At 45.9% G+C, this 25,918-nt stretch overlaps 1 protein-coding gene across 17 annotated transcripts in view; it reads left to right on the plus strand.

Annotated features, from left to right (window-relative positions):
* Positions 1-25,918, plus strand: part of CDH23 (cadherin related 23) — a 524,046-nt gene that overhangs the window by 44,099 nt on the left and 454,029 nt on the right. For 16 of the 17 annotated variants that reach the window (XR_010318119.1, XR_010318120.1, XM_064269675.1 and 13 more), the window contains exons 2-3: positions 1,280-1,351; positions 21,334-21,411. Coding sequence is in view for 14 of the 17 variants with exons in the window: in XM_064269675.1 (XP_064125745.1) it covers positions 1,280-1,351; positions 21,334-21,411 (150 nt within the window). In the remaining 3 variants the exon portion in view is untranslated. Of the gene's footprint in view, positions 1-1,279; positions 1,352-21,333; positions 21,412-25,918 lie in introns of those variants that run through there. The other variant, XM_064269680.1, reaches the window with a different exon arrangement.

Genomic DNA, 25,918 nt, shown 5'->3' on the forward strand with positions numbered 1-25,918 from the left:
CAGCCACTGCCTTGGTGAGAGGGAGCAGCCCACCCACCCCAGCCACCCTTAGAGGCGGAATCCTGCCTCTGCTGAATGCTAGGCCCTTGATCTCTCTAGTGGGGAGTTCTCAGCCCCAAAGATTGGGCCCCAGCTTTCCATGGATGTCTTAGTCACCTAAGGCTGCTGTAATGCAAATACCACTAGTGCGTGGCTTTAAAAATCAGAAATTTATTTTCTCATAGTTTTGAAGGTTAAAAGTCCAAATCAGAGTCTTGGCTGTGTGGATTCCTTCCTTGTTGGTAGCCTTGGTGTTCCTTGAGTCCTTGGCATTCCTTGCTTGTAGACATTCCTCACATGGCGTCTGTCTTCCTCCTATGTGGTGTCTGTGTCTATTCTGTTCTTTTTATACCTCAGAAGTGATTAGGTTTAGAACCCACCTTAGTCTGATATGACCTAGTTAACATAGCAGAAAACTTGTTTCCAAACAGGATCACATCCACAGGTACAGGGGTTAGGATTTCAGTTTTGGGGGGACACAATTAATTTCACAATAGACTTGCTGTGGGACACTGGGCAGGTCACCTCCCCTCTCTGTGCCTCTCTTCCTGCCTCTGTAACACTCATCGTTGGACACTATGATCTGCTCTTCTTTTCATGTCCAAGGTTATAGGATCATATGGTGGATATAAAAGAACAGGAAAAGACATGCCTGCGGGGCACTTGGACTGGGGCATGAGGGTACTGGACCTGCCAAGCTCACTCTTGGATCACCATTTTCCCACTCAGCACTCATCTCCCTAACCCTGTCTAACTAGACTCTGTGGCTCATGGGGGATGCCATCCTGGGGGGATGCAATCCTGGGGGTGCCATCTGGGGACTGTGGTCCTCGGGGATGGAGGCAGCAGCCCATCCCTTTATCCACTGAGCCAGACTGTGTCGTGGACATATACTCTGTGCCAGCCACTGTGCTGTGCCCACGGACTCCCTCGACCAAGGCGGCCAGCCCCTATGAGGGCAAAGATGGCAGTCGTCCCCCCCTGCCCAGGGGTAACCTCCAGTTACTCTCAGGCCACCGTGTTATGCCCAGGATGGGACAATGATAAAACCAAGTGATACAGACTGTCTCTTCTTCCCCATTTTCCTTTGCCCCCTCACACTCTTTTGAGTTGATTGCTCTCCTCCCTCTCAGTCCCAGTTCTCCCTGGAGCTGTCGGGGCAGGTAAGTGCTGGAGAGCCTTGAAGAGCAGGGCACCACCAACTGGAGGCTTCTCACCTCTTTCTTCTTTGTGCCCACAGGAGCCATGAGGTGCCACATCACCACAAGCTGCCACTTGCTCTGGCTTTTTGTGCTGATCTCTGGGTGCTGGGGTAAGTGTGACCTTCTCCACATGGGGAGCTGGGCTGGAGGGCACTGGCCAACAGTGTGGCTTTGTGCTCTGGGACATCGGGGTGGGAGCGGGCAGCTCTAGAACCATGGAGACCTGGCCTTGCTGTGTAACTGAGCCGTTCACTTCCCCTCCTGGGCCTCAGTTGCCTTCTGCAGCACTCACAGGCCTGAAAATACCAGATATCCCTGGGGCCTGGGACTCCTGTGAGGGAATGGGAGGAGCCTTGAGAAATACTTGAGCTTGAAGGGAAGGCGACATCTGTGATGGTGAACTGTTCTTCTCTGGGATGCAGGGCCCGGCCACAGTTCAGATTCATTTCACAGCTATTTTTTGGGCACCCTGACCACAGTCCCTGGGTAGCGTAGGTAGTTTTCGACAGGCTGCTAACCTAAAGGTTACCTGTTCAAACCCAACCTGTGGTGCCGTGGGAGAAAGCCCTGATGATCTGGGTCTGTAAAAATTACAGCCAAGAAAACTCTATGGAGCAGTTTTCCTGTGTAACCCCTGGCGTTGCCATGAGTTGGAATTGACTCGATGGCAGCGTGCTTGGTTTTGGTTTTTACTGGGTGACCCTGTATGTGCCCACTGTGCCCGACCCTGGGGGTGTGGAAGAAAGAGCACATTCTCAGGGTGTCCGGATTCTAGTGGGGGAGAAAGACAAGTGTGGGAGTTATTATAATGCAGGGTAGATGGAGTGGTAATAACGATATACCTGGCCCCAGAGAAGCCCATCAGAAGAAAAGGTTCATTGGGTTTGCAGGGGCTGGAGGAATCCAGCCAGAGGGGAGGCAGTTCATCTGGGCTTTGAAGGCTGAGGAGAGGGTTTAGAGTAGGGGAGAGGGAAGAGGGGCACCCTTAGGAGGGAGCAGCCTGAGGACCAGCCCTCCTCCCTCTTGCCTGTACAGCAGAGTGCTGGCTCTGGCACCCATGGAGGAGGCCAGGAAAGGCCCGGGCATTGCCTCTCCCTTGGCTGTGGTGATCAGGTGGTGAGGAGCAAAGCAGCTCTGGGCTGCGCTGAAGGAGGCCAGGACAGCAGCATGCCTGGCAGGGTGTCCCTGGAGGCTGCTGTGTCCCCGGGGAAGAGCTGTGGGCACAGCATGCCTGGCGACACAGGCAAACACATTCCTGTGGGGGGCCCAGCTCCTGTTCTCCCCCGAGGGAGCCAGGGGAGTCTCTAGAGGAAGCTGCAGCCTTGAGCTTGTTCAAGTGCTAGCATCTCGCAGCCTGAGAGTCCTCTGAAGGCCTCCTACCCTGGCCTCCATGTTTGCAGGGATCTCTGCTGGAATGCCCCCTGTGATGGGGAGCTCACTCCCTTAGAAGTTGCTTAGGATTATGGCACAGCCTCAAGGACTCTGAGGAGGCAGAGAGGAGAGGAAGCTAAGAGCATCTCTCAACTCCTGACCCATTTTACCCAAGGAGAAACTGCATCCCCGAGAAGCAGCTGGCCCACAGTGGTATAAAACAGGGCCCAGCTGAGCCTCGATCAGGTCCCTGATCTTCTTTGGGGGCATTTGTCAGGATAGCAGCTCCTGTCTGCCTGTCTCTGGCCCCATTCAGGGAGGCTTCAGTCGGGGGTACCTGAGACTAGCTCTGGCACTCTGGGTCTGCTGGATGGGGAAGTCAGGGTAGCTTGCTCAGCCTCCCCGGGGACTCTGTGACCCTGGACACTCATACCCTTCCCGGCTCTGTTCCACTCACTTTCTTCATCTGTTAACAAAAATACAGCATATACATGAAAATAGACCAGGGCCAAGACCTTGCTGCCTTCCTTGGTGAGATGTGGGAGTTGCCCCCAGCTCTCCACATGAAAGATCGTTTGTGTATCCTACGTGGACACAGGAGAAGCATCATAGGGCTAGGACTTGTGGGTTACACTTCTGTCAAGGGCTTCCCTAGGCCAAGCTTCTTAACCTCTCTGCTTCAATTTCCATATCTCTAAACTGGGAATGATAAAAGAACTTTCCTCCTTGGGTTTTCAAAACAGCCAGACGAGTTAATACATATAAGACAAAACCAAAACCAAACCCGTTGCCATCGAGTTGATTCTGACTCATAGCGACCCTGTAGTGTCCCATAGAGTTTCCAAGGAGTGCCTGGTGGATTCGAACTGCCGACCTTTTGGTTAGCAGCGATAGTACTTAACCACTACATCACCAGGGTTTCCCCTAATGCATATAAAGCACCTAGAATGACGCCTAGCACAAATTAGGTGCTACGTAAGTGGTAGTTCTTTTATTATCAGCAGTGATCTTTCTCTAGTACCCGCTGCCATTGAGTCGATTTTGACTCATAGCAACCCTACAGGACAATATAACTGTTTCCAAGGAATGGCTGTTGGATTCGAACTGTTGACCTTTTGGTTAGCAGCTGAGCTCTTAATCACTGTGCCACCAGGGCTCCAGTTCTCTAGGGGGGCAAAATGGTACACAGAAAACAGAGACCTTAAGTGAGTTGCCTGAGTCCACCCAGCACTTCTGGGCCCAAGGAAGGTGAACAGCCTGCCCCTGGGCTAGCCTGCTTTGCACGTATTTACCAGGGTCCTTCTCTTTCTCATTGCTGCTACAGTGCTCTCTTGCTGATCCCTGTCTGAGGTGGCAATGTTGTTCCTTTAGCATGGTGGGGGCAGTGGCTGACCTTAGGGATTGGAGGGAGGGTGGTACTGCACCATCTTTCCACCTTGCCTTCCCAACACCTGCCCCTGTCCTCTGTTGCCTGGAGCATCCCACTGGGCCAGGTAAGCATCCTGCTGGGTTGTACAGGTAGTCCCCAGGTGCTGGGCGTGAGTTGTGTGGTGGGTTTCCTCACTGGACACCAGCATGCCAGGCTCTTGTCAGCTGGAGCTCCTGTGGGCCACACTGCACCCCGACCCCAATAGGACAGTGGTGTACAGAACCCCATTAGCAGAGAGGCAGAGAGGGAGGGCAGGGCTTTTGTCCCCATTTTAAGGCTGGGAAACTGGGGGCCAGAAAGCTAGAGGGCTTTGCCCAAGTTCACATCACACAGCCAGCGAGTGGCAGAGCGTGTGGGCCCTGACTCCTGGAAGGCTACTTTGGACTCCGGGTCCAGTGCCCCTTCCTTGTCTTGGGGAGGGGTCTGAATGTCCCCCCTGACGTGGAGCTCAGTGTGAGCGACTTCTCCCAAATATCCTGGTTCCCTTCAGCCCCTCTTGATCACTCTGATGCCTGGGGAGGTAGGACTAGACTTGGGTTCAGGCTCACCTGGGTTTGAATCCAGACTCTGCCCCTTGCCAACTTCCTTTAAGCCCTAGGAGGAATCCCTTTCTGCTACGATTCTGGATAAAGTTCACACTTCCTGGCTCGGCATTCACACACCCCACAATCTGGCAGGAGCCCTCCCCACACAACCACACCCCAAATCTGGGCATTCCCAGAACAGGCCCTGTGGACACATCCCACCCCTGTGTCTTTGCCCAGGCTTTGTCGCCTTCCCGCTGGCTTTTCCTTCCATACACCATGTGGAAATCCTTGTCATCCAACAGCTGCAGCTCAAATGCTGGGAACCTCCCCCAGCCTCTGTGGTTAAAAGCTGGATTCCTATTGTTAGCTGTCATTGAGTTGGCCCCTGACTCATGACGACCCCATACACAACGGAATTGTACAGTTGTGATCCATAGGGTTTTTATTGATGGGTGGGGGCTGCATTTGAGGTGCATTGGCTGGCAATGGAACCTAGGCCTCCAGAATTCTACCACTGAACCACTGCTGCCCCCTTCCCCATTCCTACTAGGGCATTTGAAATACTTAAAGTCATGCTTGGTAAAGTGGAGGGTTAGCAAAAAAGAGGAAGACCCTCAAAGAGATGGATTGACACAGTGGCTGCAACAGCGGGTTCAAGCATAGCAGTGCTTGTGAGGATGGCGCAGGACCGGGCAGTGTTTTGTTCTGTTGCGCATAGGGTTGCCGTGAATCAGAATAGACTTGACGATACCTAACAACAAAAATCTAGTGGATGTTACATCTACCTTTGTGGAGCCAGGTAGGGAAGTTCAAAGTGAGAGCTGGTCGGGGGGGCGGGGAGAAGGGCAGACCATGGAGGAGGGGGTGGATGGGCGGGGCAGGGGTGCTGAGCTTCTCCCCCTTACCAGAAAGCACCCACGCCCCCTTTCTACATTCACTCATGTTCCTGCTTTGCCTCAAAGTTCCTGAGGCAGCGGTTTTGTCTTCATGCTTTAAAAGTGGCTTTTAAGAGAATAAGCAACCTGTCGTTTCCCTCTCCCTCCACTGCCTCCCACCAGCTCCCTCTCGTCCCCAGATGCCGGTGCTGGCAGCTCAAGGCCACCAGGCCTCTGAGTGGGGTAGGCCTGTTCCAAGAGCAGGGAGCCTGCTTGGTATGTGGCAGGCGATTCCTCCCCGAGTCTCTGCCCAGCTGCCCGTGCAGAGCGCTCAGTGCTGATTATCGGCAGGTCCCGTAAAATAACATTTAAAAATGAACGATGCTGCTGCAGGTGGGTTTTTTTTTTTGTTGTTGCTCTTGCTGGTTTCCCTCCCCCATCAGCCCAAGCCCGCTTTCTGAATTCTCTCTGGGCAGCTTGGAGCCTTCTGCCTTAGCTTAGCCACTTAATGGTCTCCTGAATCTGGAGCCCAAGGCTCCCAGCAGGAACCAAAAATGTTCCTCTCTGACTGTGAAGGTGGCACTGCTATTAATACCAATGTTAATAACAGCTACCATTTATCGAGTGCTTGCTGTGTGCCAGGGGCGCTGCACTAAGCGCTTCATGTATGTAATCTCATTTAATCCCCAGGACAGCCATGGAATAAGTCCTGTGATTGCTGTTTTTCACATGAGTAAACTGAGGTATGGAAAGGTCACATGGCTAGAAAGAGGCACAGGCAGATTTCAAAGGAAGGTGAGACCCTTTACCACCAGCTTCTTTCTAAGGCTGTTGTGTGTGCAGGGGCCACAGGTTCCTGATATGAAAGGGCAAAGGGGTGTGTACGTGTGCACATGCACACTTGTGTGCGTAGGTGAGGTAGCCAGGGAAGGCTCCCTGGAAGAAGGGACATCTAAGATGAGACCTGAAAAATGAATAGAAATTTGGCAAATGAAAGCAGAACGGTCTGGCCAGGAGGTGAGAGAAAAGTTACAATGTTTGCAGGACCATTAATGGTATCTGCCTGGCTGTCTGAGCAGGTTTGGGGGAGGAAGTCAGGCTGAGGCATGAGAGATGGCCCAGGGCCTTGTCACACTGGCCTCTTGGGCTGTGTAAGGCTCCCAAGAACCAGGGCAGCCCTTAATGCTCTACTAAGACTCCAGGCGGAGGGAGCTGGAAAAGATGCCAGGGTCTCTTAGTTTTGCCCTTGTCCCCTAGAAGGCAGCTCAGGTGGGAGGGGGAAGTGCCCATCCTGATCCTCACCTTCTTGGTTCTCAAGCCTGGCACAAGCCCCAAGGGAGACCCAGGTCAGCAGACATGCAAGAAGGGAGAGCATTACCCCTGCCATGTTCAGAGCCCCTGGAGGACCCAGCAGGAGGCGGGGTGGCAAGTGCTGAGCAGTGGGCCTGCAAAGAACAGATCAGCCCCCTGGTTGGCAGTGCTGGGGGAAAGGGCCCTCACTTGCTTGCTGAAGGCCACTAGGAAGGGCATGGGGGGACAGGTGAAGCCAACCTCAGGGAGGCCTTCGTGTAGGGGACTGGTGGTATGGGGGGCCCAGCCCAATGTGGGTATCACCCTGCCTCTTCCAGACCCAGGCCTCACCCTGAGGTGGCCATAAGGCTGGCTCAGGGGCTGACGGCATAGCTTTGGAGCTGGTAGGTCTGGGTTCCAGTACAGCCTGCCCCACTTACTCACTCTGTGACTTGGGCAAATTACTTATTCTTTCTGAGCCTCGTTTTCCTCAAAAATTAAATGGGGATAGTGATAGTGCCTGCCTTACCGTGAGGATTGACCAAGATGATGTGAGTGGCTGGTACAGAGAAAGGGTTTCATATATGGCAACTGTTATTACTATTATTTATTCTACTGGATCAGCAGGCCATTTGTCCACATAAGAAATACGTTTTGAGGGCCTTCTTAATGCCAGACCCAGTTTTGTCACCAGGGTTACAGCGGCCAGCGAAGGAGGCAGTCCTTGTCCTTGCCAAGCTCACCCGCTGGGTCAGTGCCACCCAGTAGCAACACAATGTGAGCATACCTGCCATTTTCAGCTTCCTAGTCCAAGCTACACTGAAGGCATTGGCGAAAAGCAAGGCTCCAGGAATTGATGGAATACCAATTGAGATGTTTCAACAAACGATGCAGCGCTGGAGGCGCTCACTCATCTATGCTAAGAAATTTGGAAGACAGCTTCCTGGTCATCCGACTGGAAGAGATCCATATTTGTGCCTATTCCCAAGAAAGGTGATCCAGCCGAATTCGGAAATTATCGAACAATATCATAATATCATCCAACCACACGCAAGTAAAATTTTGCTGAAGATCATTTGAAAGTAGCTGCAGCAGTACATCGACAGGGAACTGCCAGAAATTTAAGCCAGATTCAGAAGAGGACGTGAAACCAGGGATATCATTGCTAACTGATGTCAGATGGATCCGGGCCGAAAGCAGAGAATACCAGAAAGATGTTTACCTGTGTTTTATTGACTATGCAAAGGCATTTGACTGTGTGGATCATAACAAATTACAGATAACATTGCGAAGACTGGGAATTCCACGACACTTAATTGTGCTCATGAGGAACCTGTACATGGATCAAGAGGCAGTCCTTCCAACAGAACAAGGGGATACTGCGTGGTTTAAAGTCAGGAAAGGTGTGCGTCAGGGTTATATGCTTTCACTATTCCTATTCAGTCTGTATCCTGAGCAAATAATCTGAGAAGCCGGACTGTATGAAGAAGAATGGGGCATCAGGACTGGAGAAGACTCAGTAACAACCGGCGATATGCAGATGACACAACCTTGCTTGTTGAAGTGAAGAGGACTTGAAGCACTGATGAAGATCAAAGACCACAGCCTTCAGGATGGATTACACCTCAACATAAAGAAAACAAAAATTCTCACAACTAGATCAATAAGCAACATCATCATAAACAGAGAAAAGATTGAAGTTGTCAAGGATTTCGTTTTACTTGGATCCACAGTTAACACTCATGGAAGCAGCTGTCAAGAAATCAAAAGACACATTGCCTTGGACAAATCTCCTTCAAAAGACCTCTTTAAAGTGTTAAAAAGCAAAGATGTAACCTTGAAGACTAAGGTGCGCCTGACCCAAGCCATGGTGTTTTCAGTTACCTTATATGCATGCAAAAGCTGGACGATGAATAAGAATGACTGAAGAAGAACTGATGCCTTTGAATTGTGGTGTTGGCCAAGAATATTGAATATACCATGGACTGTCAAAAGAATGAACAAATCTGTTTTGGGAAAAGTACAGGCAGAATGCTCATTAGAAGCAAAGATGGCGAAACTGCGTCTCACATACTTTGGACATGTTATCAGGAAGGATCAGTCCCTGGAGAAGGACATCATGCATGGTAAAATAGAGGGTCAGCAAAAAAGAGGAAGCCCTTCAACAAAATGGATTGACACAGTGGCTGCAACAGTGGGCTTAAGCATAGCAATGATTGTGAGGATGGCGCAGGACTAGGCAGTGTTTCACTCTGTTGTACTTAGGGTCGCTATTATTTGGAACTGACTCGACGGCACCTAACAAGTGGCTGCATTAAAAAAGTAAAAAGAAATGGGTGAAATTCATTTGAATATATATTTTATTTAACCAAATATACCCAAAATATTATCATTTTAAATATGCAACATAAAAATATTGAGATTTTAAATTCTTTTAACTTTTTAAAAAATAGTTTTTATCGTGCTTTAAGTGAAAGTTTACAAATCAAGTCAGTCTCTCACACAAAAACCCATATACACCTTGCTACACACTCCCAATTACTCTCCCCCTAATAAGACAGCCTGCTCTCTCCCTCCACTCTCTCTTTTCGTGTCCTTTTCGCCAGCTTCTAACCCCCCCACCACTCTCTCATCTCCCCTCCATGCAGGAGGTATCAACATAGTCTCAAGTGTCCACCTGATCCAAGAAGCTCACTCCTCACCAGCATCCCTCTCCAACCCATTGTCCAGTCCAATCCATATCTGAAGAGTTGGCTTCGGGAATGGTTCCTGTCCTGGGCCAACAGAAGGTCTGGGGGCCATGACCACCGGGGTCCTTCCAGTCTCAGTCAGAGCATTAACTCTGGTCTTATAAGAATTTGTGGTCTGCATCCCACTGCTCTCCTGCTCCCTCAGGGGTTCTCTGTTGTGTTCCCTGTCAGGGCAGTCATCGGTTGTAGCCAGGCACCATCTAGTTCTTCTGGTCTCAGGATGATGTAGTCGCTGGTTCATGTGGTCTTTTCTGTCTCTTGGGCTTGTAATTACCTTGTGTCCTTCATTCCCCTTTGATCCAGGTGGGTTGAGACCAATTGATGCATCTTAGATGGCTGCTTGCTAACGTTAAAACCCCAGACGCCACTCTTCAAAGTGGGATGCAGAATGTTTTGTTAATAGATTTTATTATGCCAATTGACTTAGATGTCCCCTGAAACCATGGTCCCCAGACCCCTGCCCCTGCTACACTGGCCTTCGAAGCATTCAGTTTATTCAGGAAGCTTCTTTGCTTTTGGTTTAGTCCAATTGTGCTGACCTCCCCTGTATTGTGTGCTATCTTTCCCTTCACCTAAAGTAGTTCTTTTCTACTATCTAATTAGTGGATACCCCTCTCCCACATTCCCTCCGTCCCCCCTCTCATAACCACAAAAGGATGTTTTCTTTTCAGTTAACTACTTCTCAAGTTCTTATAATAGTGGTTTTATACAATATTTGTCCTTTTGCAACTGACTAATTTCACTCAGCATAATGCCTTCCAGGTTCCTCCATGTTATGAAATGTTTCACAGATTCCTCACTGTTCTTTTTCGATGCGTAGCATTCCATTGTGTGAATATCCTGTAATTTATTTATCCATTCATCTGTTGATGGGCACCTTGGTTGCTTCCATCTTTTTCTGTTGTAAACAGTGCTTCAGTAAACATGGGTGTGCATATATCTGTTCGTGTAAAGGCTCTTATTTCTCTAGGGTATATTCCAAGGAGTGGGATTGCTGGATCGTATGGTAGTTCTATTTCTAGCTTTTTAAGGAAGCACCAAATCGATTTCCAAAGTGGTTGTACCATTTTACATTCCCACCAGCAGTGTGGTAAGTGTTCCAATCTTTCCACAGCCTCTCCAACATTTATTATTTTGTGTTTTTTGGATTAATGCCAGCCTCGTTGGAGTGAGATGAAACCTCATTGTAGTTTTGATCTTCATTTCTCTAATGGCTAATGATTGTGAACATTTCCTCATATATCTGTTAGCAACCTGAATATCTTCTTTAGTGAAGTGTCTATTCATATCTTTTGCCCATTTTTAAATTGGGTTGTCTTTTTGTAGTTGAGTTTTTGCAGTATCATGTAGATTTTAGAGATCAGGTGCTGATCAGAAATGTCATAGCTAAAAACTTTTTCCCAGTCTGTAGGTAGTCTTTTTACTCTTTTGGTGAAGTCTTTGGATGAGCATAAGTGTTTGATTTTTAGGAGCTCCCAGTTATCTAGTTTTTCTTCTACGTTCTTAATAATGTTTTATATACTATTTATGCCATGTATTAGGGCTCCTAACGTTGTCCCTATTTTTTCTTCCATGATCTTTATCGTTTTAGATTTTATATTTAGGTCTTTGATTCATTTTGAGTTAGTTTTTGTGCATGGAGTGAGGTATGGGTCTTGTTTCATTGTTTTGCAGATGGATATCCAGTTATGCCAGCACCGTTTGTTAAAAAGACTGTCTTTTCCCCATTTCACTGTTTTGGGGCCTTTGTCAAATATCAGCTGCTCATATGTGGATTGATTTATGTCTGGATTCTCAGTTCTGTTCCATTGGTCCATGTATCTGTTGTTGTACCAGTACCAGGCTGTTTTGACTACTGTGGTGGTATAATAGGTTCTAAAATCAGGTAAAGTAAGGCCTCCTACTATGTTCTTCTTTTTCAGTAATGCCTTATTTATCGGGGGCCTCTTTCCCTTCCATATGAAATTGGTGATTTGTTTCTCCATCTCATTAAAGAATGTCGTTGGGATTTGGATCGGAATTGCATTAAATGTATAGATCGCTTTTGGTAGAATAGACATTTTTACTATGTTAAGTCTTCCTATCCATGAGCAAGGTATGTTCTTCCACGTATGTAAGTCTCTTTCGGTTTCTTGCAGAAGTGTACTACAGTTTTCTTTGTATAAGTGTTTTACATCTCTGATAAGATTTATTCCTAAGTATTTTATCTTCTTGGGGGCTACTGTAAATGGCATTGATTTGGTGATTTCCTCTTCGATGTTCTTTTTGTTGATGTAGAGGAATCCAACTGATTTTTGTATGTTTATCTCATATCCCAATACTCTGCTGAACTCTTCTATTAGTTTCAGTAGTTTTCTGGAGGATTCCTTAGGGTTTTCTGTGTATAAGATCATGTCATCTGCAAATAGAGATACTTTTACTTCTTCCTTGCCAATCTGGATGCCCTTTATTTCTTTATCTAGCCTAATTGCTCTGGCTAGGACTTTCAGCACAATGTTGAATAAGAGTGGTGATAGAGGGCATCCTTGTCTGGTTCCCGATCTCAATGGGAATGTTTTCAGGCTCTCTCCATTTAGGGTGATGTTGGCTGTTGGCTTTGTATAAATGTCCTTTATTATGTTGAGAAATTTTCCTTCTATTCCCATTTTGCTGAGAGTTTTTATCATGAATGGGTGTTGAACTTTGTCAAATGCCTTTTCTGCATCAATTGATAAAATCATGTGATTCTTGTCTTTTGTTTTATTTATGTGGTGGAGTACAGTAATTGTTTTTCTAATGTTGAACCATCCCTTCGTACCTAGTATGAATCCCACTTGGTCATGGTGGATTATTTTTTTGGTGTGTTGTTGAATTCTGTTGGCTAGAATTTTGTTGAGGATTTTTGCATCTACATTCATGAGGGATATAGGTCTATAATTTTCTTTTCTTGTGGTGTCTTTACCTGGTTTTGGTATCAGGGATATGGTGGCTTCATAGAATGAGTTTGGTAGTATTCCATCCTTTTCTATGCTCTGAAATACCTTTAGTAGTAGTGGTGTTAACTCTTCTCTGAAAGTTTGGTAGAACTCTGCAGTGAAGCCGTCCAGACCAGGGCTTTTTTTTGTTGGGAGTTTTTTGATTACCTTTTCAATCTCTTCTTTTGTTATGGGTCTATTTAGTTGTTCTACCTCTGTTTGTGTTAGTTTAGGTAGGTAGTGTGTTTCCAGGAATTCATACATTTCTTCTAGGTTTTCAAATTTGTATGAGTATAGGTTTTCATAGTAATCTGATATGATTCTTTTAATTTCGGCTGGGTCTGTTGTAATATCGCCCATCTCATTTCTTATTTGGGTTATTTGCTTCCTCTCCTGTTTTTCTTCTGTCAGTTTGGCCAATGGTTTATCAATTTTGTCGAGTTTTTAAAAAAACCAGCTTTTGGTCTTGTTAATTCTTTCAGTTGTTTTTCTGTTTTCTATTTCGTTTAGTTCAGCTCTAATTTTTATTATTTGTTTTCTTCTGGTGCCTGTGGGTTTCTTTTGTTGCTCTCTTTCTATTTGTTCAAGTTGTTGGGATAGTTCTTTGATTTTGGCCCTTTCTTCTTTTTGGATGTGTGCCTTTATTGATATAAATTGGCCTCTGAGCACTGCTTTTGCTGTGTCCCACAGGTTCTGTTAGGAAGTGTTTTCATTCTCATTGGATTCTCTGAATTTCTTTATTCCATCCTTAATGTCTTCTATAATCCAGTCTTTTTTGAGCAAAGTATTTTTCAGTTTCCAAGTGTTTGATTTCTTTCCCCTGCTTTTCCTATGATTGATCTCCAGTTTTATGGCCTTATGGTCAGAGAAGATGCTTTGTAATATTTCAATGTTTTGGATTCTGCTAAGGCTTGCTTTATGACCTAATATGTGGTGTATTCTAGAGAATGTTCCATGTGCACTAGAAAAGAAAATATAGTTGGTTGCTGTTGGGTGGAGTGTTCTGTATATGTCTACGAGGTCAAGTTGGTTTATTGTGGCATTTAGATCTTCCGTGTCTTTATTGAGCTTCTGTCTGGATGTCCTGTCCTTCACCGAAAGTGGTGTGTTGAAGTCTCCTACTATTATTGTGGAGCTGTCTATCTAACTTTTCAATGCTGATAGAGTTTTTTAATGTAATGTAGGCTGTAATTGCAGCCCTGTCATTGGGTGCATATATATTTAATATGGTTATATCTTCTTGGTGTTTTGTCCCTTTAATCATTATATAGTGTCCTTCCTTAGCCTTTCTGAAGGATTTAACTTTAAAGTCTATTTTGTCAGAAATTAACATTGCCACTCCTGCTCTTTTTTGATTGTTGTTTTGTGGATATATTTTTTTCCATCCTTTGAGTTTTAGTTTGTTTGTATCTCAAGTCTAAGGTGTGTCTCTTGTAGGCAGCATATACACGGATCTTGTTTTTTAATCCATTCTGCCACTCTCTGTCTCTTTATTGGTACATTTAGTCCATCTACATTCAGGGTAATTATGGATAGGTATGAATTTAGTGCTATCATTTTGATGTCTTTTTTTGTGTGTTGACAGCTTCTTTTTCCCACTTGATTTTATGTGCTGAGTAGATTTTCTTTATATATTGTCCTTTCCTCATATTTGTTGTTGTTGATTTTGTTTCTGCTGAGTCTGTATTTTTCCCTTGTATTTTATTTTGATAAGTAGGATAGTTTTTCTCCTTTGTGGTTACCTTATTATTTACCCTTATTTTTCTAAATTTATAACTAACTTTTATTTCTTTGTATTGCCATATCTTCCTCTCCATATGGAAGGTGTATGATTACATTTCTTAGTCCCTCTTTATTATTTTAATGTTGGCTTCTTTTATATAATAACATCACCGTTACCCTGTGTTGGGCTTTTTTTTTTTTTTTAATCTTGCTTTGTTTTTTTTGTGTGTGTTTCCCTGTCTGGGTTGACTTCTGGTTGCTCTGCCCAGTGTTCTGGTCTTGGGTCGATACCTGATATTATTGATTTTCTAACCAAAGAACTCCATTTAGTATTTCTTGTAGTTTTGGTTTGGTTTTTACAAATTCCCTCAACTTGTGTTTATCTGGAAATGTCTTAATTTCACCTTCATATTTAAGAAACAGTTTTGATGGCAGGCAATTTTTTTCCTTCCGTTTTTTAAATATGTCATCCCATTGCCTTCTTGCCTGCCTGGTTTCTGCCGAGTAGTCCGAGTTTATTCTTATTGGCTCTCCCTTGTAGGTGACTTTTCTTTTATCCCTCTCTGCTTTTATAATTGTCTCTTTATCTTTGGTTTTGGCAAGCTTGATTATAATATGTCTTGGTGACTTTCTTTTAAAATCTACCTTATGTGGAGTTTGATGAGCATCTTGGGTAGATATCTTCTTATCTTTCACAATATCAGGGACATTTTCTGCCAACAAATCGTCAGCAATTTTCTCTGTATTTTCTGTTATCCCTCCCTGTTCTGGTATTCCAATCACTTGTGGGTTATTTCTCTTGACAGAGGTCCCACATGGTTCTTAAGTTTTCTTCATTTTTTAAAATTCTTATATCTGATTTTTCTTCAAATATATTAGTGCCAAGTGATTTATCTTCGAGTTCAGAAATTCTAGCTTTTACTTGCTCAATTCTGCTCCTCTGACTTTCTATTGAGTTATCTAATTCTGTAATTTTATTGTTAATCTTCTGAATTTCTGATTGCTGTCTGTCTATGGATTTTTCCAGCTTATTAAACTTTTCATTATGTTCCTGAATAATCTTTCTGAGTTCTTCAGTTGCTTTATCTGTGTGTTCCTTGGCTTGTTCTGCGTATTGCCTCATTTCCTTCCTGATGTCTTGAAGGGTTCTGTATGTTAAACTTTTGTATTCTGCCTCTGGTAATTCCAGGAATGCACTTTCATCTAAAAGATCCCTGGATTCTTTGTTTTGAGAGCCCGTTGAGTTGATCATGGCCTGTTTCTTTATGTGACTTGATATTGACTGTTGTCTCCCAGCCATGTATAAGTTATTGTATTAGTTTATGCTTGCTTACTGTGTTGTAGCTGCTTGCTTTGTTTTGTTTTCGTATACCCCTACGGGTCGCTTGAGTGAGCTAGCTTGATTATTTTCGCCTTTGGAGCTCTGGTGTCCTGTCCCCAGCTGGCTAGAGCTGTTATCAGGTATATCAGTCTAGGAGTCCATTTAGTTTTCTTGTATGAATTCAGCTCAGGTTTCCAGGTAGCTGATATCAAGTGTATGGTACAGGCTCTGTCCTACAGTCTTAGAGGGGCAAGGGTGATTGGCGTATATACACATACCTGATTGCAGCAGGGGGTCACGGTCTGAACAAGGCAGGGGGCTGAGAACCGACCCCCAAGTGTCTCTGAGGAAAACGTGTCTCTGTTCCCTAGAGTGTGCTGGTGGGTGGGCTCTGCAGAGGGACCATGGGCACCCAAAGATTTTGTTGTAGGGACTGGGAGGTACCAGTTATCCCTGGGTCCCTGTCGCGGGTGGCTGGGCGACCAAAGTGGAGGTACCAGTCCTTAGGTCCCTGTTGTGGGTAGGTGAGGACCTTGTTTAATAGGCAAAGCAATGTCAAACGTCAAACACCCACCTCTCCACTGCATAGCTGAAATGGTTGGAGTTTGCCAAAAGAGCCTATTCTCCTGAAATAGGTCCACACAGGTCCATGCAGAAGGGAAAGGTGCTCAAGGTCCACGGACGGTTTATGCCTGGACAGGAGCCGCTTCTGTCCTGAGCTCCCCCAGTTAATGGAGCTAGCAAATTATCTTTTCCCCCCAGTTGGAAAATTTTTTCCTTCCCCAAGGCCGGGAGGATGGCTCCAGGTGCTCACCAGGGCCTATCTCAGGCCCAGGGATTCAGCCGCTGAAGCTGGGTTGGGGGTGGGGGGTGGGGCGCGGTAAAATATATGCAAGTACTTAGCTTTTGCCGAGAGCGCCCTTCTGCTCAGGTTCCGGAGGTGTGAGTGGGCTGTGTGGCTGGCTGCTTCTCCCTAAGGAAACTGCGGCTGAACGCTAGGACCAGCCCGCCGCCACCGCCCAGGGAATGGTGCCTGAGGGCTCCCTGCGATTCAGGTCCGGCAACTCTTCTCCGCTTCGCTTCTGAACGATCTCTTCCTCCCCCTGCCCCTCAGTTCGTTGTCTAAGCCTGCCTTTGATGCTCAGGGCTCCCAGCTTTTCACAAATATACTCGTTTCACTTGTTTTTTCGGGTCTTTGTTGTAAAGAGGGCTCAATGGAAGCGTCTGTCTATTCCGCCGTCTTGGCTCTGCCTCGTTAACTTTTTTTATTGAAGTGAAATTTATATCACATAAGATTAACCATTTTAATGTGTATAATTCAGTGATATTTAATACATTCACAGTCTTGTGCAGCCATCACCACTACCTCATTCCAGAATATTTTCTCACATCAAAAGAAAACCTGGTACCCATTAAGCAGTCACCCCCATCCCCTCTACCCTCCCCCTCTGGGAAACACCACTCCGCTTTCTGTCTCTATGGATTTATCTATTTATGGACATTTCATATGAACGGAATTATGCAGCATGTGATCTTTTGAGTCTGGCTTCTTTCACTCAGCATAATGTTTTTGAGGTTCATCCATGTTGTAGCATGTATCGGTACTTCATTTCTCTTTATGGCTGAGTAATATTCCATTGTGCAGATGTACCACATTTAGTTCATCCATTCATCTGATGATGGACATTTGGGCTGTTTCCACCTTTTGTCTGTGTGAGTAATGCTGCAGTGAACATTGGTGTACAAGTGTCTGTTTGAGTCTCTGCTTTCAGTTCTTCTGGATATATACTTAGGAGTGGAATTGCTGGGTCATGTGCTAGTTCCATGTTTAACTTTTTGAGGAACCACCAAATTGTTTTCCATAGCGGCCGCACCGTTTTACATCCCCCCCAGCAATAGACAAGGGTTCCAGTTTCGCCGCATCTTCGGCAACATTTCTTTCTTTTTTTTTTTTTTATTGTTGTTAATTATGGCTGTCCTTGTATGTGTGAAGTGGTATCTCATTATGGTCTATTTTTTTTTCTTTTAATTTATTTTTGGTGAAAGTTTACACAGCAAATTAGGTTCCCATTTACCAGTTTCTATACATAGTGTTCAGTGACATTGGTTACATTTTTCAGTGTGTCAGCGTTCTCATTATTTCCTTCCTGGTTGTCCTTTTTACATTAATCTAGCTTCCCTGTCCCCATTTACCTTCTTATGTTTGCTTTAGGGTAAAAGTTGTCTGTTTGGTGTTGTATACTTGATTATTTAAGGGAGCACAGTACTCATGGGTAATATTGTTTATTTTATGAGCCAGTCTATTATTTGGCTGAAAGATGGCTTCTGGGAGTGGCTTTAGTTCCAAGTTTAAAGGATATCTTAGGATAGTGGTCTTGAGGATCTCCAAGTCTCTACTGGTCCAGTAAGTCCCGTCTTTTATAGGAATTTGAGGTTTGTTGTACATTTTTCCCGATTCTCTCCACGGCCATCTATTACATCCCAGTCAGAACAGTTGTTAGTGGTAGCTGGGCACCGTCTAATTCTTCTGGTCTCAGGATAGATGAGGCCGTGGTTCCTGTATGCTATTAGTCCTGTAGACTAGTTTCTTCTTTGAGTCTTTGGTTTACTTATTTCTCTTTTGCTCCAGATGAGTACAGACCAATAGTTGTATCTTAGATGGCCACTTGCAAGCTTTTAAGACCCCACACATCACTCACCAAACTAGTGTGTAGAACAATATCTTTATGAACTATGTTATGTTGTTTGACAGAGTTGTCCCACAAGACCATGGTCCCAAGCCTTCAAACCTAGTGCAGTGCAATGAATTACTTAATATGGCCCTTCTAGCCATAGTCTTTGTGACCCACACACAATGATTGAGTGGGACCATGCAAATAAGTGTATGAAACCCTAAGAAGGCAATTGGTGAATTTCGCCATCCCCCTGGGCTTAAATTGAGCCATCCTAGAGGCGAGAAGAGAGGATCTCACTACTACCAAAAAAGAAAGGCCAGGAGTTGAATGTGTCCTTTGGACCTGGGATCCATGTGGTGAGAAACTCCAAAACCAGGAGACCAAGAGAAAGAAAGAGAGAGAAAGAAAACTATAACCCTGAAGATGGCAACAAGCGGTGGCAGAGAAACAGCAGCAGCAGAGACAGGAGACTGGCAGGAGATGGCTCGGTGGGCATCCAGGCCCATGAAGGGAGAAAGCTGAGTGCCTTCAGGCAGGGGGCTTGCTGAAAGAGTAGGGTGCCCCTGGGCACTTGATGGAGATAGGTTTGCTGACCCATGGAGCCAGAGCTGAGTGCCTTCAGGCCAACACTTACTGGCAGAGTGGGGTGCCTCTAGGCACTTATCAGCAAGGTAAAAGAGCTCCATAACACTTGTCTGAGCAGGGCAGAGGCCGAGGGGCCAGAGAGAGATGTGGCTGCAGCATAGCTGAGAAGCTGTGCTAATGGAAGAACTGTATCCTGCATGTTCCTGAACCTGAATTATAACCTGTTACTTCCCTAATAAACCCCATAATAGTGAGTATGGTCTGTGAGTTCTGTGTGGCCATTGCAATGAATTATCAAACCCAGCGGAAAAGTAGAGAGTGCTGTGGGAGGGACAGCTGGTGTCAGAACTGGTAGAAAAGTTGGAGGGTGGAGTTATGGCTTGGGCTGTTGATCTTGATTCTCCTTCCCTTTTGTAAAGTTAGAGGTCAGACACCCCTACCACACCATTTTTACATCTAGTAAACCAAACCTGTGAGGTGTTTGGTTATGTCTAGGAAGTACAGTCTGCCCTCTGTATCTGCGTGTTCCACATCCGTGGATTGAACCAACGCAGAAGGAAAAAAAAAAAGTTCCTAAAAGTAAAATTTGAATTTGCCATGCATTGAGCACTACACTGAATCCACCAGAATGAAGTGCTGTGTCGGCATCCCCTGCTGTAGCCGTCCGCCATTTCACTTCACTGCTCCTCTCTTAATTTTTTTTTTTTTTCTCTCTCTAGCACTCATCATTTAAGCATTGTTCACCTCATGACTCATTTGTTTGCTACTGGTGTTGTGTGCGCTTTTTGTTTCTGTGAAAAAATGGCTCCTAAGAAGCAATGAAGTGGTCAAAACAATCCCTCAAAGGCTAAGGGTGAGGGGGTTGAGGAGAGCGAGAGGAAGGAGTTTCAGGCTAGTAAGGGATGGCGGCTGGTAGCTTGTAAAGCGCTACAGCCTCCAGAACTTCAAGGTCAAGGGAGAATCTCCATTGGCTGGTGCCCAGGCTGCATCAGCGTTCCCAGAAGGGCCCCAGGAACTCATAGAAGAGAGAGGCTACCTTCCAGAGCAAGTCTTCAGTTCTGATGAAACAACTATTTACATAGCATTTATAGTGTGTTAGGTATTGTAAGTCATCTAGAGATGATTTGAAATATATGGGTGGATGTGTGTAAGTTATACGCAAATGCTATGACATTTATATGTAAGGGGCTTGAGCATCTGTATGGTGTCCTGGAACCTATCCCCTGCGGATACCTCGGGAAGACTGTGTACGCAACTGTGTCCTATGTGCCTTATTATGTAAATGAATATATATGCAGCACACACAGACATGTATATACACATGCCTATAGGTATGCCTGGAAACCTTGGTGGCGTAGTGGTTAAGTGCTACGGCTGCTCCCCAAAAACTGGCAGTTCGAATCTACCAGGTGCTCTTTAGAAACTCTGTGGGGCAGTCCTACTCGGTCCTATAGAGTCACTATGAGTTGGAATTGACTTGATGGCAATTTTTTTTTTATAGATGCCTGTACATACACACCCATATGCTCACATGTGCCTTCCTATACACGTATATACATACATGTCTACCTATGGTAACCACACATATTTTTGGTTGTTATTACTGTTGTTGCAAAATTGTGTATGTTATAGCATTTTCCAAAATTGTGCTTTATTTTTGCGTACTTCTTAGCGTCATCGTTTACCTTGGTGAAGTTGTGCAGACTTTACCAATATTGAGTATTGCCTTTCCCATTACCAAAAATGACAGTGTCTACTATCTAAAAAGTGATTCCCCCTCCCTCCGTTTCCCATCTCTGGTGACCATCAAAGAACATTGCTTTCTGTGTGTATACCTATTCTTGTCTTTTTGTAAAAGTGAGACCATGCAGTATTTGTCCTTTTGTGATTGACTTATTTTATTCAGCATAATGTCCTCCAGATTTATTCACGTTATGAGATGTTTTGAGGATTCCATCATCCTTTATAGCTACGTTGTATCCCACTGTGTGTATGTACCACATTTTGTTTACCCATTCACCTGTTTTTGGGTACTTAGGTTGTTTCCATCTTTTTGCTATTGTAAATAGTGCTGCAACGAACATAGGTGTGCATGTCTATGTGTGTCACTGCCATTAGATATCTAGGGTATATACCTAGGAGTGGGATTGCTGGAGCATAAGATACTTCTATTTCTAGCTTTTTGAGGAAGTGCCATACAGTTTTCCGTGGTGGTTGTACTCTTTGTGATTTATTAAATGCTTTACACCCATTTTTCTCATAGGAAGTCTTTGAAATCCTGTGTGTGCTTTACATCCACAGCACATCGCAGTGTGGACCAGCCACATTTCAAATGCCCAGGACCCACATGGGCCTGGTGGCTGTTGTATTGTACAGCACAGAGTAGCTGACCACATGACTTGACAGCTGTCTGCCTGCCTACTGGGTATTATTTCTCATTTGCCTCAAAACAGGACATTGACCTGCCGGGGTCCTGAAAAGTTGGTGGTAGCACTGGACTCAGGCCCAGGGCCCATTACTCTTTGTCACCTTGCAGAATGCATGAAGCTGGCATGGGAGTGCGTGACTGACGCTCTTATCCTCTGACTTCCAGGCCAGGTGAACCGGCTGCCCTTCTTCACCAACCACTTCTTTGACACATACCTGCTGATCAGCGAGGACACACCTGTGGGTGAGTTGGAACAAGGGCTGATGATCATGGGGTGGGATGGGGTGGGCTCCATTCCCAGAAGCGAAGAATACCTAAGAGGTTGAGAGCATGTTCCACTTCTTATCAGAATCTCTTCCATGGCATCCCTGACGGGTGTTCATCCAGCCTCTGCTTGAATGCCTCCAAGGACGGGGCACTCAGTACTTCTCGTGATGGCCATTCCACTAGAGGGGAGTTCTAAGTGTCAAAGAGTTCATCAAATTGCACACAAATTGTGGCACATTTCTCTTCCATGTGAAGCCCTTGGAGATGTTTGAAGATGGCAGCTGTCGTGGAATTTGTTTTGTGGCCTTTTGTGCTTTTTTGTGATTATGAAGTTTTCTGCATTGAATATGCCTGTTTTTGCAATTAGAAAAAAATAAACTAGGAGATGACCACAAGCATCCTGGTGTCCCTCACCCCTGCATCACCCAGATCTGTCCTCATGGGCCCTTCTTGTGGCCTGTCTCCAATGCCCACAGTGTAAGATGTGTGCTGTGTAGCCCTGTGGCCCTAGCACACCTCTAGGGACCCAGAAGCTTCTCAGGAAATGATAGTTGAATTGAACAGACCCATCTTGCAGCTGTGCTGATGGAAGGGAGCTGGCGTTCTGGGCACTGGTGCCTGTGAACAAGTATACAAGTAAAGGCACCAAAAAAGCCTCTGCCATCAACCAAAACTCTGTTGTCCATCCTGCAATGCTTGTTGGTGTCCTTTTAGGGTAAGTGCCTGTGGTACTTCTTCACCTCAGGTCTGTGGGCGCCTACTCTCTGGGCATAAAGGGCAGTGGCTATGTGCCATAGTCGTTGTCAGTCAGGGCATCTGCATGGCGCATCTTTGTGGAATACCACTTGAACTTGAAAACAGGGAGGATGGTTTGGAGAGGGGATGGGGTATTAAGATATTTAACTAATTGCTGTTGTTAGCTGCCATCGAGTTAGCCCCTGACTCCTGATGATCGCATGTACCATGGGATCAGACCTTTGTGATCCATAGGGTTTTCAAATAGATCACTTAAAACACTCTTTGATACAGAACCAGTGTGGGTATATGATAGAGCAGATGCAGCATTCTTCAAAGGAAATCTCCACCTGAGGTGGGGAGCCCTAGGCAGCTGCAGACCCTCCACTGCTGTTCACGGGGCAATGCAAGCAGCCCATGAAGCGGTCTTTCCTTTTGCTCTTCCTGGTGGATCTTTGGTGCAGGTGGGTGCTGGGCACAGCAGGTGTGTTCCCCAGTGTTGTGGGACTTGTCCTCATGGTCCAAACCCTTTGCCCTTGAGTACATTTCAACTCATAGCAACCCTGTAGAACTGTCACATAGGGTTTCCAAGGAGCAGCTGGTGGATTTGAACTGCTGACCTTTTGTTTAGCCGCTGAGCTCGTAACCACAAAAATACCACAAGTGGGTGGCTTTAAAGAACAGACACTTATCTTCTTACAGTTTAGAAGACTAGAAGTCCGAATTCTGGGACTAGCTCTAGGGATAGGCTCTCTCTTTTGACTCTGGGGAAGAGCTTTGTCTCAGCTTCTGTTGCTCTGGCGTTCCTTGGTTTCTTGGTGATATTCGTGTGTCATGTGTCTCCCCCGCCCCTACTCTTGGTGCTTATCTGTGTGTCTGATCTGCTCTTTTTATAACTCACAGTGATTAGGTTTAGCACACACCCTGTGCTGATATACCCCAACTAACACAACAAAGAAAACCCTATCCCCAAGTGGGATTGCATCCACAGATATAAGGGTTAGGATTCCAACACATATTTTGGCGGGACACAATTCCATCCATAACACCATTTTAACCTCACCCTCCTGGAGAGTCCTTTGGGGTAGAGGGAGTATGTTTGGGGCAGGTGGGCCCATTGTGACAGATGTGTGACCAGCCACTAATAGACCAGGGTTGCTGGTTGGAGGAGATGAAGGCCTCTCCCAGGTCAGCAGTACTGGCACCATCTGAGACCTCGCATTGTTCCATTCACCCTGGGCGTGGGGTCTTCAGAGGCAGAGGTGGCACGGTGGGATGGCGTGGGTTGGGCATTGCTTGGCCACTGCTGGTGGTGACAAACCCTGGGCCGATGCCCACCTGCAGCAGGCCCTGCTCCAGACCTTTGGCTCTGACCCTTGATTGTCTTTTGCAAACACCAGGTGGTATTGATCAGCCTCCAGGAGCAGCTCCCAGAATTCGGGCACTTTAAGGCTGCATTTGGCCATCACAGAGTGGGGATCCATCCGGTGCAATGGGGATTGATCTCTGGCTCCAGGGGGCTGTAGGAGCAAGAGGGAGCTTAGTGAGTTGAAAGACAGCTCTGCTCATCTCTCTGGGCAGGGGTGGGTGGGTGCACCTGAGATGGGCCCTGCTGACCCAGCACCCTCCCAGCCTCCTCCCTTCCTTTTGCATCAGGATGGGGCAGCAGAGACAGGCCTAAAAATCATGAGCCCAGTTTCTGTTCCTTGCTGTGTGACCTTCAGCACAGCACTTCTCACCTCTGGGCTTCTACCTCCACATCTTGTTAATGAGATGGCATTGGAAAGATGGACCCAGCCTAACTGTGACCACTGGGGCCTTACATACTAATACTAGTGCTATCACTAATAATAATAATAACATTATTTTAGTTATATGACATATGTATATTATGTACTATTATGACAGCAACATTTATTGATTACTTGAGGCCATGTACTAAGTATTTTTATGTATTAATTTGTTTTTTAAATTTTGTTTATGAATTGGCAATGGAGTTTGGGTACAGGCTCTAATATGTAGTTTGTGCTATGTCGTTCCTGTGAATACACTCTCCTGGGTTGGAGGTTGGGACTTTAATCCGCCTTAGACCGTCTGAGCCTCTCCATTCTTTATGCTCCTGCCTCAATTCCTGGCAGTAGGCCAGTGGCCCTGTGCTCAAGAGTGGATGGGGCATGGCAGGGCCATCTGAAATCCCTTGCAGAGGCTGCACTTTCTGTTACTATCTCCTCACCTATCTTGGGCTCCAATTCCCTCTGCACAATGTTCTCTTTGAAGACCAATCTCCAGCAGGAGAAGACAGAAGCAAAATGAAGTCATTAAGTAGCTCTGCCTTTCCTGAAAGGGTCTGTTAACATTGCTGACTTCCTCAGATGGCACCCCCCATCCCCCAGCCCATGAGTGTCTTGCTCCAGATGCATGGGTGGGGCAGAACAAGGGCAGAACAATGGCTCAACCCTGGTCAGGCTGGTTGGCATCGGCCACCCCTTGGCCCTGGCTATCGCAGTGAGTGGCTACATGCGCCTTTAGGACAAAGGACACCCCTGGAGAGTGCTGTCTCAAGTTCACCTCCTGAATCCACTCCAAACACTGTACCAATGCTGCTCATATCCAGGTCTTAACAGCAACCTCCACGTTGCTGAATCCACTCATTAATTCTCAGACCTCATGAGCTTCTAGTGGTTGATGTTGTCCTCCTCCTTGAAATACTTTCTTCCCTGGGCTCTTGGGACATCATACTCTCCTGGTTCCTCCTGACTTTCTTGCTGCTCCTTCTCGGTCTCCTTTGCTGGTTCCCTTATATCTCATCAACACCTCTTAACGTGGGAGGGCTCCAGGGCTCAGCTCTTGTATCTCTATTTATTTATTTATTTAGTTGTTGTTGAGAATATACACAGCCAAATATACACCAGCTCAGCAGTTTCTACATATACAATTCAGTGACAGTGATTATGTACTTTGAGTTGTGTAACCATTCTCACCCTTATTTTCTGAGTTGTTCCTCCCCCATTAATACAAACTCAGTGCCTTCTAAGATTCCTATCCGATCTTTTGAGTTACTGTTGTTAATTTGCTCCCACCAGATAGTTCTTAAAAGAGCATAATGCTCAAGGCAGACATTTAAAAAATAATAATTTTTATTGTGCTTTAAGTGAAAGTTTACAAATCAAGTCAGTCACACCTAAGCCTATATACGCCTTACTACATACTGCCATTTCCTCTCCCCCCTAATGAGTCAGCCCGCTCCCTCCTTCCAGTCTCTCCTTTCGTGACCATTTTGCCAGTTTCTAACCCTCTCTACCCTCCCAGCTCCCCTCCAGACAGGAGATGCCAACACAGTCTCACGTGTCCACCTGATGGAAGTAGCTCACTCTTCATCAGCATCTCTCTCCATCCCATTGTCCAGTCCCTTCCATGTCTGATGAGTTGTCATCGGGAATGGTTCCTGTCCTGGACCAACAGAAGGTTTGGGGACCATGACCGCCAGGATTCTTCTAGTCTCAGTCAGACCTTTAAGTCTGGTCTTTTTATGAGAATTTAGGGTCTGCATCCCACTGTTCTCCTGCTCCCTCAGGGGTTCTCTGTTGTGCTCCCTATCAGGGCAGTCATCGGTTTTGGCCGGGCACCATCTAGTTCTTCTGGTCTCAGGATGATGTAAGTCTCTAGTTCATGTGGCCCTTTCTGTCTCTTGGGCTCATAGTTATCATGTGACCTTGGTGTTCTTCATTCTCTTTTGATCCAGGTGGGT

This window comes from Loxodonta africana, chromosome 16, assembly GCF_030014295.1.
Source record: "Loxodonta africana isolate mLoxAfr1 chromosome 16, mLoxAfr1.hap2, whole genome shotgun sequence".
In the NCBI taxonomy this organism is placed as follows: Eukaryota; Metazoa; Chordata; class Mammalia; order Proboscidea; family Elephantidae; genus Loxodonta; species Loxodonta africana.